Source organism: Pygoscelis adeliae, unplaced genomic scaffold (assembly GCF_000699105.1).
Source record: "Pygoscelis adeliae isolate BGI_AS28 unplaced genomic scaffold, ASM69910v1 Scaffold98, whole genome shotgun sequence".
NCBI lineage: Eukaryota > Metazoa > Chordata > Aves > Sphenisciformes > Spheniscidae > Pygoscelis > Pygoscelis adeliae.
In genome coordinates this window covers 5,762,603-5,778,280 of record NW_008825547.1, presented here as the reverse complement: position 1 = coordinate 5,778,280, position 15,678 = coordinate 5,762,603, and the positions used below count along the sequence as shown (strand labels likewise).

Below are 15,678 nucleotides of genomic sequence, written 5' to 3'. Positions count from 1 at the left end.
GGTGGAACATTTTTCATCTTTAAAGGGTTTTGGTGAAAGAGTGGCAGGTACAATGGTAACTTGATATTTTAGCTCTTTACCTTCAAAACTGAGAAAAAATTGAAATATATTTGCAAAGACTTGTCTTTTTTCTGTTAAAAGAAAATATATCAAAAGTATAAAGGAAACACTGTTGCAGACTTTAACAAAAAAAGTTGTTATGAGTGCTACTTAACAAAATAGAAACAAAAGATGAAAACAGTCATGGAATAATTTAGTCATAAAATGAACTGTAATCTTGAAGGTCAAATTTTACCTTAAAAGGTGTAGAGAGAACACTTAGAATTTTTGAGAACTGATAAGTGATTTCATTACATCAAGGCCACGTCTTCACTGAAGTCAATAAGAAAAAAAGTAAAACAACTTTTCCTCTTCTGCTTTTGAGTAATATTTTGAACATTTCTAACCACATCTACTCTTGCATGACCTATTTTGGGATAGAATACTGCAGACCTCTACATTGCTCTGTCAGTGTATCTCAGCTTGATCTGTAGACCATCCTAGCAAAGGAACAAGTCAAGCTACAAGCCTTGCCAAGCTTTTGAATCTTTGTTGCAACTGTAAACATAAAAACTCATGTTGCTTCAAATTCCTCTTTTGAACACGCATGGGACTCCAGCTTCTTGTTTGATGCAGGCAAGGAAATAAATGTGTTTGACATTCTTCATGAAAATAATCCTGTTGAAATTAATGGAGCTCCTCATATACTAGACTAACTGTGGATGGAAGTCGGATTGTCCACATGGTTGCCACAGTAGCTTTTTGTAAACTACAATTGTGCATCAGCCCTACAAGACCCTTGTTATTTAACAGATGTCCATGTTTTGCTAAATCCTTGCAATTAGTCATTTTTGTTATCACCCTTTCCAGGTCTGAATTAGTTGTACCTAATGAAATCCCATCAGACTGTGCCAAATATTTTGGTTTACCAGAAATTTAAGCTGATTTGTCCCATTTGAGTTTGGTAGATACTTCAGTATTTTATTCCTGTTCCTGTAAATTTCTGAGCTCTTGGGTCCTATGCATTGGTCAAGAGTGCTTAAGTTATTGGATGATCAAGCCTTTCAAACTTCTTAAAATTGGTTTCTAAGTATGCCATGGATTTCTAAGTATGCCATGGGGTTTTTTTTCCTTACTCTTTTAAACAGGAGACATAGCGGTATGCAGGCAAGATTTTCTAGTTACCTGGCAATTGTTACCTTTAGTTTACTTCTCAAGACCCTCTGTCATAGGATTTTCAGAATAATAGAGGAATTTTGCTTGTGCTTTTGTTGTTAATGTTGTTCTAGCCCATTTTATTTCTAAGATTCTGCTGTGTAGAAGCAGATGTACTTTCCCACAGGAATTATATATGCCCCATTCACTCTGTAAATACCATAGTGGGTCAAGTTCTGTCCATGGGTCCCTGCACACAGCTCCCACTGTAGTCATGCAAGGGAATGGTTTTGCCTTAGTTGTGCAAAACTCATTCACTAAGGTCTATGGAGCCTCTCTTCTGCCATACTGCAACACAGGGGGCTCTGCACATGGATATACAAAAAATACTTTTTTTTTAAGTCATCTGTCTGCTCTGTGTAGATCCTTTTTAATAAGCTTTCCTGTGTTTTGTTACATAATCTACCGATTGAAATGATGAGGCAGAGATGAATATTGACAAAAATGTCTCTGAAACTCAAAGTAAGAAAGGCCCTGTTACCTTACCATTCTACCTGATCCAGTTCCTGCCAAATGGCAATGGCACAATTCCGTTCACCTTCCATGATGCAGGATCAGACCTTGTCATGAAACTGGCCAGGTATGTTGGGGTTGGAAAATATTACAAGCCTACCAGGTTAAACAAATTTTCTCAGCTACTGTAGGCAGAAAAAGAAAGGTCTAATCTTAGTTGTTCAAACCTTTCCACCTTATCACCCAATTTTCCCAGTGGGTGGCTACATCTATAATTTAGTGTGGATTGAGTAAAATAATAACAAAAGCACTTGCCACTTTGATCTCGGTATGTTTATTTAATGAGTGTTCAATATGCAAGAGAGAGTTTAGCATAGGAGTCCAGACTACAGTGCATTGGTTTGTTTGGGTTTTTTTTAATTATTTTATTTTATTTAACACCCAAGGTTAAAAGGAGCAGGAGCCCAGCTGAGAGAGTTCAGAGTTCATCTCTGCATGCTCACTGTCTTCCATTTAAATGTACACAAAGGACTAATACAGTACCCACTCTCCCCTGGGCTGTCTTTGATACACTCTGCTGTGCCTGGGCTCTGCCACTCCTCCTATCAGTCTGATCCTACTTCTATTAGCCCGCTGTGCTCAGCACTGTAACCTCATTCAGCCAGCACTCTGCATGCAGGCTAACAACTTCAAGGCTCTGTCAGGCATCGACACATGCAGGCTCCAAGCGGGAAGCTAAACACCCCCCTACACCTCCTCTCTGGTTACACGTTAACCTCTATTAAGTGCAGGAAAAACACAAATGCTGTAGTGCCATCATTCAGGTTTTAACTACCAGTGTATATTTAGATATTCAGCCAGCTTGCCATCATTGAGAACGTACTCAGCAAACCCTCTGGTTCCTCCCCTTTCCCTCACAACGAGAGCGGTAAATAGTGAGTTAGCTTGGGGAACACAATGATAAAAGTTCTGGGTTGAATATTTATGGCACAAGCATAAAAATCTGAGAAAACTTTGACAGCACTGCCTATACTTTTTGAGGCAATAGTATGTGTTATAAATGGAAAATGAGACCAAAATGGTCTCATTCTAGGAGAATCAAGCAGGTTATTTTCAAAACATGTCCTCTTTGAAAGCCAGGCTGTAGAAAAGACAAAGTGCAGTGCTAGTCTGCAAGCCCTATCGTGCTTTGATCCAAACACTGAATATATGAAAGTCCGTTGGGTGCTATGGGCAGAGAGAGTTTTGTCGCTGTTTCTGGCTCTTTCTAAGTATAGGAAATGTCTGACAGCATTTCCTTGCAAAGCAGCACCCTCGCTTCCCGCTCTGGGGCTTGCTGCCAGTGCCCACCCACCTCGTGGCTTGCTCCCACTCTCCGGGGAGCCGTCGAGACCGGGGCAGATTCCTTCCCAACTCCAATATGCCTAACCCACACATCACTATACTTGGATTAATTAAACACATCATACCCCATATTCCTCATTTAGACTCTTTGGACAACGTGTAAGAAAATGAAAGCACAGGAAACATAAAGGATTTTCCTAATACTTTGCTCCTGAAAACGAATTACAGAACTAAAATTAATAACAATAATAATCTTGGGACCCACCATCTCCTCTCTAATGCTTGGCACATCAAACTATCTGTGACCTGGAGGGCTCTTAGTGTTCCAGGTGGGACAGGACTTCTCCATGTCCTGCTGGTCTGCAGTAATCACTTTCCTTTGGCCATACAGGGACATCCAGCGCTGCAAAGAAATTTGACTTCTTTTTGCCATGGTGCTCCATTCAGGCATTTTCACCCAATCTCATAGTCTTCCAGTACTGTCCTCTTTTGAAAAACAGTCCTGGAAGGAGGGAGGGAAGACGGCAGAACAGAAGCAATCAAAGTCGATGCTACTAGATTGTTTTTTGACAATTTTCCTGTGATAGTCCTTCAGTGAGGTGTCAAGCCCCTTTACCGGGAAGGACGCCTGTCTGGAATGCATTACTGTAACCTGTCTTGGGCAAATTTAAACGTGTTCAGTACAGCATACAAAATGGGGTTCAGGAGACAAAATGGAGTTTCAATTTAATACAGACATACCGCTCTGCCAAACTGTGTCAAGAAAGGGATTTTCCATTGTGTAATAATGTTTACAGAACATCTCTGTTTTTATCTTTAATGGTTGCCGTAACAAGATCAACTGTTTCTTTAGCATAGCCATTTGATGATTTATGTTGTATCCCATCATTATTTTAGTCTCATTTCAGCAGCTCTGAGTAAAATAAAATATCACTCTGTCATCGAGGAACCTGAGACAATGTCCACTCTTGGCATTTGGTTTAAAATAAACTAAATTACCTAGTTTTAAAGCTCTTTCAGGATTAGTGGCTTTTAGATAATGTAAGTTACAAATGGTATCTATAAGCTGTAAGCACTAAAATCACTAAATCACTAGAAATAAATAATCTTTTTACACAACGTTATTGCAACATTTTCTTAAAACACAATGAATTGTGTTGGGGTGCTGTCAGAGCAAGGTAAACTATGGTTAAAAGGTACAGCTAAAGTTTAAATTTAAATCTAGCTTCTAGTTCCAATCTAAGATGGGAGAAATTTGTATTTGTATTATGTGATTAACAACACAGGCTTTGAAGTTCTGTAACATCCTTTGAAAAAATCAGGATCTCGAGTCCAAGTGGCTTTACCCAGAAGCTGAACTTACTAAATACAGCAACTTTCACCAATTTGATCATCTGTCCCCTTGCTTCTTCTCCTTTAATCTCTACATTTCAGGATATCGCTGTTGAGATACATTTGTGCACAAAACAGTGTCCGAAGTTGCTCCCCCTCCACACCCCAGCCCCAAGCCTGTTTTGGCATCAAAAGCTATATGGGCTAGTATTCATCATGCTTCGCTGCCTACGCTGTGGTTGGACGAGATGTAGTACTGTCACACTGTGCTGCACTTCAGTATGAACTAGAAGAAGCTCAAAGATCCATGTGCTTGATTTTTTTTTTCTTTTACGTAATATAACTATGCCTGCAGAACTTAGGGCACATATGTATATATATATGCATACAAAGAGAAAGCAAATATGCAATTCCTTCAGAAGTTGAAAACTGTGGATGAAAAAGGAGCAAAATAAACCCTCACTTCTCTCAACAACAGCGAAGAAGTGTGAGGTAGCAAGGAGACAGAGATCGAGGGGTGAAAATTTCTTCCCACTGTAATCCAGATAGCACAGGTGACCCTGGCAATGAAGACAGAGTGACTTGGCATACAAGAAGGTAGCTTGTGGGGATGAGAGGACACATAGGCTGGAAGCCTCTATTGAACCTGTGCATCCCTGTGGCAGTTGACATCTGAACTAGTTACATGAAGCTAATGCAGGTATGTCTCTGCATTTATAATCACTGTATACGCACATACAGTTAGCAGTATATAAATATGTTTTGTTTCCAGTTATCCTCTTTGACTTTCAACCCCTTCTAGTTTTTTCTGCCCTATTGCACCTTCCTTTTTGTCTTCCAAATTATTCTGTGTATGTAGGCTATAATGAATATTCTTTAAGTTGGTGTCACCATGAGAAATTTTGTTCTCTATTTGTTTCTGTGCAACCTGATTATAATGTCTTTTTGACATAGTCCACACAGGGTGTTTTTCATTTAAAGAAGCACATAAAGAATGAATAAAAAAATACCATTCTTGCAAGCTTTGCTACTTCATAATCATTATTATAAATGCTGGCAAAGTTTGCTGCAACCTAAGTGGGAAGATGAAAACAGGCTTCCCGGCCATGACTACCTCATAAGACTCTGATGTGATGCCATGCTAATGGGAGACAAAAGCCAGCTTTGGATCCCTTGATAAATCCATGCCTGGTGAAACAACCTTACCACTCTGGACATTTGCTGAACTCTGTCATAGCTCTTGCATCAGTAACAGTCAGCCAGTGTTTATGTAATTATGTTCCTAACTTATATGAGTAAATTGCATTTAATAACAGCGTGTGGGTATTTTGTGCATGTTGGTTGCTGAACATTATAATTTGTCTTACAAAGGGTTATTCTAGGGGAGATTCTAACTGGCCATGCCATAGTGTTGCCTGTATGGTTTTTTATGATAAAAATTTAAATTAAAAATATGATGCAATTCTGAATATATATTAAAAACAGCTCCCAGTAATATATCTTTTCATATTACAATGCAGTCATATCCTTAGTTTGCTCTCACCCAAACTTCTCATGCAGTTACAGTTTAATATGAAAAGAAATGTTGTCAAGAGTAGTTATTATCACACATCAGAATATTGTATTAGCATTCACTTTTAATAGATTAAAATGAAAGCCCTTAATGATACTGAAGGATCTTGGAGACACATTGGGAAAGCTTTAGATGAAATGTCATATGATATATATACATCATACACAGGTTCATAAAAGACAGTTCATTTAACTGCCGGCCTTTGTGTTTCGTCTGTTCTGTTTGGATGAATCATCCACAGGTTAAATGATACTCGTGCAGTTTCTTTGCTTGAAATCAAGCACAATGAGTGGCAGGGAAGTTTAGGGAATACAAAGTTCTTGTAGACCAGGGATGATGAGTAAAACAAGACAATTTTGGAGGCATGGAATATAACCTGGAAGAAAAATATGGTGGTTGGAAGCATCTTTGGGTCATATCTGTTGATCTTTTGACTCACTGTCTGATCCGGACAGGTTGCTTGAACTGCTGTTGCATAAATCACCTCACTTGTAAAGCTGAATTCAAGGTGGATGTAGTATGAGTTAAGCTGTCCTGGAGGAGAGTTGTTGAGAGATGCCATGCTGCAGACCCTGCATGTTACAAAGCAGTGTATAAAAAGGTGAAATAATTCAATATTCATTTGTGGGGTTTAGGGGCTTGTTTTGGAAGCTTCTAATACACATGGGAAAAAACAACAGTAGGACCTTCCAGTTGATCAAATCGTTGGCATTTTTTTCTCAGTTTATTGTTTCGATGTGGGATAGTAACATTTGGATAAGGTGGGCACAAATACAGTGTGCTGCATCAGTGTCTCTGAACTTCCTGTTATGGAAGGCTTGTGTACCCTTTTTTTGGCTGGGGTGGGATGTATAGGTCATCTGTATTCCACACTTTTTTGGTAGTTGGGAAAGGGGATGGTGAAAAAAACAATTCAGCATTGAAGTAAACATTTTGTTTTATTTTGGTGTACAAAAATCATAATTTCACTTTTTTATAAACATTTTAGTAAACTTAAAGGAGGCATCTCCTGACAATACCTGCTGTAGGAAGTGCATGTGTGTATCCTTCATCATTCGAGTTTGAGGGTGTTTTTCAGGCTCACGTCTGAAGTCTTAGGAACTGCCGAGAAGCCATGCACCACACTGCCCTAGACTGAGGGCAGATAATAATTTATACAGCTGTAAATGTAGTACAAATACTAACATGGCAACAGTGTTAGTGTCACCTAATACATCACAGTCCGCATCCTGCAAATATGAACACTACAAAAAATACACATTGCATCAAATCTTATTGAACTATACAACCTATTACACAACATCTTACCCATACTTCTAACAAGCGGATGCTAAATATTGCAGTGGCTAAACTCCATGTTTGAATATTGAAGAAATTAAGTAATAAATCAAACAGCTGCTGGGTATTTTTAGATGTTAACAGGTCACTCAGATTTTACAGACATTATGCATTAATATATTTTTCTGAGAATTTACCCTAACAAATTCATCTGAAACATTGCAGAAGGTCATTTCTCATTTAAGGCAAAGCCAAAAGGCCAGGAAGTTTAACTTTAGGTGTATTTTTGTTTTTCAGTTTCATTGATACATGCTCACATTAAGCCCACAGACCATGGTAGAACAAAAGCATTTCAGAGCTAAATAGAAGGCCACAAGCAACAAACAGGAAAGGCTGAGAACCAAGATCCTATCAATGCCTGAGGCACCCTTAGTAGCAAGGCACTGATCAGATAGGCAGATGATCCCAAAATAACACACAGAATGATGAAAATTTCCAAGATTCATGGAAAAATGATCTTAGGGAAATTTTTCTGTGAATGCAGATTTGGTGATTGCAAGCTTGGGAGCAAGGACACATGACCAAACACCCAAAAGAGGCAATTACCTGAAAGACTAGTATACTTCATAAAGATTCTTAAATCACAGGCTCAGGAATTATGGAAGGCAAAATAAATTGAAATAACCCTGGACTGTATCCAGCCTGTATACAGAAAAGGAAAGAAGTTTCTTCATGTTCTTTGCAACTAAACATATGCAACATAATATTTGAATTAGAGCAATGTTTGCAAGGTAGTGCAGCAAATATGTGAGGGTAATGAGGGAAATTCAAAATAGGAGACATAAGGAATCATGGGTTCCAGGGCAGATAAGACTACCATAACCAGCCAGCATAACTATCCTGTCCATAGGATTTCTCATAAATATGATATGGAATGCATCTTTTCTGAAAGAGATATCTAGCTTCATTTTAAAATGTCCTAGAAATTATGAGTTTGCTGTTGACATAATGCCTAATTACCTTCTAAGGTAGGAACTTGTATCTTATTTCAGAACTGAATTTCTCTAACTCCCATTTCTCAACACTAGATCTCATTATACCACTGTCAGGAAGGCTGACATCTTGCTATCAGACATCTTTCCAGGGTGTAAATACCAATCGCAGTGATCAAGGCACCTTTCAGCCTTTCGTCTGACAAGCTGAATAAGTCGAGCTCCTGTAGGCCTTGCACTGGAGCTCTTGGTTTCCAACTGCAGGCTGTGAAATCTCTCTTCAGAATTTCACCTGTCCATCTGAGTAGAAGAAACAATGCATTTTTTCCAGTGTGCAAACAATCCAGGTGCTAAAAAACTTTCTCCAGAAATCTATTTGAATGCTAATAAATAAGAACATTCTTGAATGAGAAAGCTGAAAGAAATAGCAAGTGTAAACAAGGAACAATAAAGGAACAACCATCAATCCCTATTTTTAAGATCTAATCCAACTATCTCTATTCCGTCAAATTTCGGAAATACTCTATTCCCTATGGCAGATCTGTGCCCGTGGCATAATTCTTTCCCTCCCATGAAACTAGGACTTCTGACAGCTAGGCTGTGACTATCTATTAAATAGCTCTGGCCAGGAAGGGCAGACCGTCAACCGCTTTGCCAGGAGCTGGCACTTGTTCATTTCTACCGCTGCTGTTACAAGCTTTGTAGCCTCTGGCAGAGAAAGAGGATGAACAGCTGGAAGCTGAAACCTTTTCAGCTGCCTCAGCAAAAATTGGTAGAGCTATCTGCCAAAGCCACAGTTTGACTTTGCCACCTTGGTCTTGTTGAATATACTGTACCTTGCAGGTCGAATATCCCAAGAAGCTCAGCACAAATTGAGGAATGTCCATAAGATATTTCACTGCCACCTTCTGTAGGAGTAGAGCAAGCTGAGTAGTGGGGACTTTATAAAAATGCCGCTGCGTCATCAAAAATAATGGCTCATTTCCAAAATACGTCACTCTAAGCATTCACAGAAGGGGTCAGGTGAAAGTTATTTCAAACAGACCTCATAACAGCTGGAAATGTGTGGCTAATGGCTGGGGGTGGTCTGCTGTTCATTTCTACTTGAGAGATTTGAAAAGATTTTCCCTACCTCCTGAACAGATACTGGGACTGTAGTTGCATGTTGGCACTGCCACTTGAGCAGGCATGACAAGAGACATTTTCCAGATTACGTAAGAAATCAGTAGTTTTATACTTTGTGTTGGTACAGGATGAGGCTTCAGTTGACAGTTTTTCTCCATCTAGACCTTCAGATTTTAATCAACTCCTTTCTATCATATTTCTGTTACTTCTTAACTGCAGCTAAGGGGAGAAAAAGAACAACAACAACAAAAAAGCTTTGTATACATTTCCAGGAATGGTATTTATCATTTATGGAGGGAAATTTTTGCAGTTCTGATTATGAATGTTTACTTTATTCACGCATCGAGCAAACTACCCTCTTACACCATACAGTCAGGAGGTATACTGTTTCATACATTCAGATGTCTGAAAGCTGTCTGGAAATGTATTTCCTACTTTCTGATACGGGAACGTTTCAATAAGAAGGACTTTAATTTGTTTTGAAATTTCAACTCTTGTTCTGCTCAGAAGCTAAAGTTGGAATCCATTAAGATACATTTTAGTGCAGTTTCTATTCTCATCTTCCTTTTCTCAGTAACTGTGCAATTCACTTAGTACTTCATTACAACCAACAGCAATATGTATACATGGTGCACAAAATGAGCCATTTTGTTTTAAAACAGATTGCTGATGAAAGGAAACCATTCATTTCTTGCTTGCTAGCTGTAATTACTAGAGCGCTAATTACTCCAAATCACTGACATCCAGGGTCAATAAGGATGACAACAGGAACATCAAAGACAAGATGCACACACGCAATTACAAGTCTCTAAAACCAGGCTGTAATATTATTTTATAGCTACTGGTTTTTTCAGTTAATGCTGAAAAATATTCAAGTTTGCTGAATGTTTACTATTATTTCCTTTGCAGTTTGACGGTGAGAACATGTATATGAGTATGACAGAGCCGAGCCAGGACTATGTGCCAGCCAGCCAGGTGGGTTAATTAATCTTCTCTGCCTTGTTTCAAATTGTAATTAAACAAATTCAAAGAGTTGCATTGCAAATGAGTGGCACTATCAGTAACTGCTGCAATCAGGAATAATCATAATTTATAAACAAAGCATTTAAGCCTTGTTTCCAGTTAATGAGATAGAGCTGATAAAACACCAGAGTTGGCGTTTGTTGAAAGATACTACCTTGTTTCCTCTCCAGAATGCAAGCAGCTGTTTTGCCAGCATGATCTTTCCTAAACAGTTGTTTTACCTTCAGGAAATAAAGTCTTTACAGGTGCAGGTTATTTGTTTATCTGACTGCAGACAAGTTAATCATTATAAGCTACACATGTCACAAATAGCTTTAATTATCACTCGTAGGCCAGTTGTAATTGAAGAATTGCATTTTTAACACCAATCTTATGGCTGAGGAATGTTGCCAATGTTACACCATTAGCAGTGGGGTTAAGGCAATGCCTTAGTGTTCTGTAGCTTGCAGCCCAAAAGGTTTCATGTGATGTGGATTCTTTACAGGTGTCTTTGAGGCCTTTCCCTTTTGGGGAACCCTACACACTAAATTCTGATACTAGATGTGTATTTAAAAATCTTTCACCTTTCTACTTGAACCCTAAGATACTACAGATTTCTAAGAATGAAAGGTTTTAATTACTTCTTAAGCAAAAATAATTTCAAAATTTTTGGTTTGTCTACCTGTAGCTACATCTATATGTAAGGGAGAAATTTTCATTTACTTCACATGTTTTGGTCAGTTTAATTCAACGTTATTAAGTGATGGTGATAGTGGTGCAGGTCAGTTAGATTGTGTCAGAAATTTCCCTGAATAATCAGACTTGTGGTCTAGGTCATGCAATATCTCAGGCCCAGTGGTGGCTAGTCTGATATACGTCTTTCTGACAGGACCAGTAGGATTATATGAAGAGCTCTCATTACGTGGGAAATAAGTGTGCATGCAAAGTAAATGTGTGTAGATGAGCAGGATGTCATTTAGGAATCAACAGCTTTGGAAAGTGACAGTACATTCAAAGCTAAATGTCCTCATGAAGTAGGGTTTTTCAGATAGTCATGGTCTAACTAATCATAATGTGTAGTACACGGGTTCATTTGGGGGCAGGGAAGCAGGAGGTTGTTGAGATGAGCTACACTGTTCAATCAAAAAGACTGTCTTTAAAATGTTCGACCATGTTGCTTCCCAGCCTTCTGTTGAAGCTATTCTGAAATACCTTTAGAGACCAACTGTACTTTGTGTTTAGGATTTGTGCATGATTGAACTTATTCAGCTAAGAACCCTCCAAGATCCAGAGGTAGTTTAGAATAGAACTGTTTGATTAAAAAATGAAAAATTATATTATTAATTTTTCTCTAACCATTAATCCAAAAACTGTACTGACAAGTTTTAGTATTACTATTAGATTAAAGCAGCCTAGTATCATCTCATTTATGCCTTAAGGGTTTTGAAGTGCAAGGGCTAATTGAATTTGTTTGAAACAGTAGAAATACAAACTCTGTGAATGATTGCTGTTATAAGGCAGCAGCTACCTTTCAGAGAATCATTATGTCTGTCTTAAATAGTTTTGAATAAAGAATTGCAAATCCACATTATACATCAGAATTATTTTTCTTCTGTTGATATTGTTGTACTGTGTATGCATGTAGTTTAAATAATTTAAATGGCATATTGAAAAATTAAGAGTATAAGTTTTAATCTTTTATGCAGTTTCTACATGTGCTAACAAGGCCCAGATCCTCAGAGATATTTATGCATCTAACACTCACTGGTTTCAGTGGAAGTAAGGTGCTTAAAGTACCTTTAAAGATCCAGGCCTAGACATTTTAAGTGCAAATGATTTTGTCTTCAAGGAAAAAAATCTATCAAATGTGACATTTCTAAATTCAAAGATGACAGAAAACGCTGAATGCTTACTAAAGGCTGGAACCAAGAAAGGGCTTACAGACTTCAAATCTTGCTATGGCAAAGCCAAGCTCTTGGGTGTCTGGCTCCCGGGTGGAGTTCAAAACCCAGAGGCAGGTGTCGAAACGCTGCCCTTTGCTGGGGTATACGTGTGGCAAGAACTAGCTCAACTGCCAGGCACAGTGTTTTAAGTGATGACCAAACGCACTCTGGTCAAACAGCCTCCCGTGCCTGTTTGAGACAAGCCATCAGCCTTGGGCTGTTGCACCCTCCTTTCCCTTATTGTGATTCTCTCCTGGTGCTTACACCATTGCAGCATTTTTAAAGTGAATGTAGATGAAAGCCTGTAATAATAACAACAATATTTATAAAGGAGACAAAAACCACGCTAGGAGCAGGAAGCCAGGGGTGTGTTGGAAATCCTGCCTCTTCTTGTAAGAACTGGGACTGTGAGAGAAACCTTCCTGAACCTGTTCCTGATGTAGACAGCTGTTAGTCATTCCTCAAAGGAGCTAAGCAGCTCTCCATTGACAGTATTGGTGAGGTCTTCACTGACTGTAATGGGGCGCTGTTCCTATCTCAGGCGTAAACATTTGGTGGTCACCCAAAATTGGTGACCTGATTGCCATTTCAACAGCCAATCTGCTTGTTAAAACTGGACAGAATATGGTATGCATTGCTCTGAAAACAAATCATGCCAGATTGTGTGGCTTACTGGGGAGGGAGAGGAAGAGGAAAGGATGTGACAATTTTCTGGTCCCTGTTTTCAGGACTGTTTGTTCATTTTCCACTCACTGTTACCAGATATAAAACAAATAGAAAAGATGAGAAAATATTGTCTCCCAGGTGAAAGCCTAGTCACTTAATCCACAGAGTTTTCTCTTGTGTCCATTTTGCATCCGTCCTCACAAGCCTTGCAGTTGTATGACTTCAGCGAGAGGAGTGCAGGCTCCCTCCCATCCCCAGTAACTTGGCTGTTGCCTTGCAAGATCAGAGATGAGGGTTTGAATCTTGTCAGGATGAGGAGTGAATTCATTTCTCCACTTTCCTTGATGGATGCACATCTGTTAACTAAAATATGAATCCCACATGTTAGGAGATGCACAGGCCTATCAGAAACTTTTATTTGAGCTCTGATCATGCTGACTGAGTCAGACACAAGCATCATTTTCTAATTTGAGAGTCTGACACACTTATTTGGGAGGTAGGTTGGCAGACTGAGTCATGGTATACAACACCAAAGACCGAGAGGTTTCCATTAGGCTGTCTTCAGGATTATGTGACCATAGAGGCAGGATTTTGGGGGTCCTGATGCATGGTGACATGCTCACGTCCTTGCTTTGGATCTAACCCTGAGAAGTTAGTTTTGCTTGTTTTGCCTTTTCCCTCTAACTTCTCCTAGAATCCAGCATTTCAAGAAATGTGGGGGTTATAAAATAAGCTGTTGCGGAAGAAAATAAAATTTAGACATCAGAAATGTTTCAATTGCCCTGAAAAAGCTGAACTTCGCACTTCAGTTCTTTCTGTTTACTGCAAAATGTTCATATCCAGAAAAACATCATCTTGTATTATTTTAAGGGTTTTAATCAATTTATCCCCTTTAGGCTAACATAAATAAAAGCTGAGCCGCTGGACAGGAAAAATATAGTTTTGTTCCTTTTGCTATATAACATCAAACATCTGCATAGCTTGGTAATCCAAGACAAGTTGCTTCACAGCATCCCTCAACAATTATCATTTCTGTTCAATTTTCAAATCAGTACATGCTTTGGGACTTATAGACTAAGTTGCTAAGTAGCAACATATGGCTCACTACTGTTCCTGTGATGTTGCTGCAAGCAAATAGCATAATTCTATACTTGAAATGATTTTTACAGAAAGCCAGTGCTGGAACTGAGCCAGAAGTGTAAGTATACAGTAAAAATTAATGATATTCTTTTAGATTGTCCCAAAAGGCTGTTTGGCAATGTTGTCTCTGTGTACATTTTATATATACGTGTAAGTACTGTATTTTTGGTTATGATATATGTAGTACAGGTCCTGCACTGCAGGCATCTCCTAAATGAGTTATGCCAGCCATATTAACAAACATACATAGTAAAACTACATGACATTTTCACTACTAATTGCACTTCGATCTGAAAATATTTATAATTTTAAAATAAAACTATGCCAACTGCTCTGCATTTCAAATCCTCACAAAAATATTGTTTTCTCCCCACACCTATAATTGGAATCTCGGAGATGAATTGTTCTTCATGTAATTCCTCCTCCTGTAATTTGTGGGCCACGCACAGCACAGTATAAAATTATATTGTTTATTTTACATTTCTTCTTAGTCACAATACAGAATGTAATTGAGGACTCTGTTGCATAGAGTATTGCACAATTTTGTAGCCTTCCTGAGGCCTGATAAATGTTAAGGGTAACGAATCCAGCTGCCAAATCACCTGCATGATCCAAAGGGAAGGGAGGAGAACTGGCCTGGAGCTGATGGTTTGGGGCAGTAGCCCCATTGCCCCAGTGGGAAGAAAAGAGATACCCGATGCCGAGGAAGGAATACTGCTTGCACAGAGATGGTATTTTCCTCCCTCCCAGAGCTATGCTGGGGGGATCTGTATAAGATATGTATGCACACTCTTTGATACAGTGGGCACCATGGGTGTCAAAACTGTTTTGTCCTGTACAGCTCCAGGGTAAAATGGGATAGAATGACATCTAACAGAGAGATTTTTCATGTTAATAGGAAAATAAAGGGTTCCCCTGCCTTTTGTTGCCATATGCACATGGTCGTAGATATACCCCTAACTTCATATTTCATGTTTATACCCTAATTTCTTAGAGTATTAATGGGATAGCTATTACTCAAGTGAAGTAGGGATGGATAAATGCTACATAATAGCTGCCCTGTCTTGCTCTGTGTTGGTCCTTCCCTGTAGGTAGACTAGAATTGCAGGGTACAGTATCCCATTCCTGCCAGAAGATACGTCTCTTCTCTCTTGTTGCTCTTCTAGACCCACAGTCAGCACAGCAAGGCAGAAGTTGCCTGTCTTGGAAAGGATTCAGGAAAAGCAGCATTCTTAGATGGAGAATCACTAAGTGGTCCAGCGTAGTCCCAAGGGTACATACTACCCTGAAGTCCAGGGCAATCCTGCCCAAAAGCTGGAAAGGCTTTGCGCATTAGGTGAGAGGCTGCTCCACAGTGAGAGGGCAGTGCAAACTGGTCAGTCTACTGGCTGGCTGCAGTTCAGGGCTGTTTCAGACCATATTCCACCTTCCTCTTCCTAGTCCACTATCTTTTAATTACAACAATAGAGTATCAGCAGAAGGATGTCTACCTCTCTCTCCTCCATTTCTCTGAAGTAGGCTATAGATGCCACTTTCCAAAAAAATGGGTTGTAGGTTTAAATGGCCTCAGGGAAAG

General features: G+C 39.1%; 1 protein-coding gene across 1 annotated transcript in view; it reads left to right on the top strand.

Annotated features, from left to right (window-relative positions):
* TOX (thymocyte selection-associated high mobility group box) overlaps positions 1 to 15,678 on the top strand; it is a 224,260-nt gene that overhangs the window by 105,296 nt on the left and 103,286 nt on the right. The window contains exon 2 of the mRNA XM_009332083.1: positions 10,261 to 10,326. Coding sequence (XP_009330358.1) covers positions 10,261 to 10,326 — 66 coding nt within the window. The remainder of the gene's footprint in view (positions 1 to 10,260; positions 10,327 to 15,678) is intronic.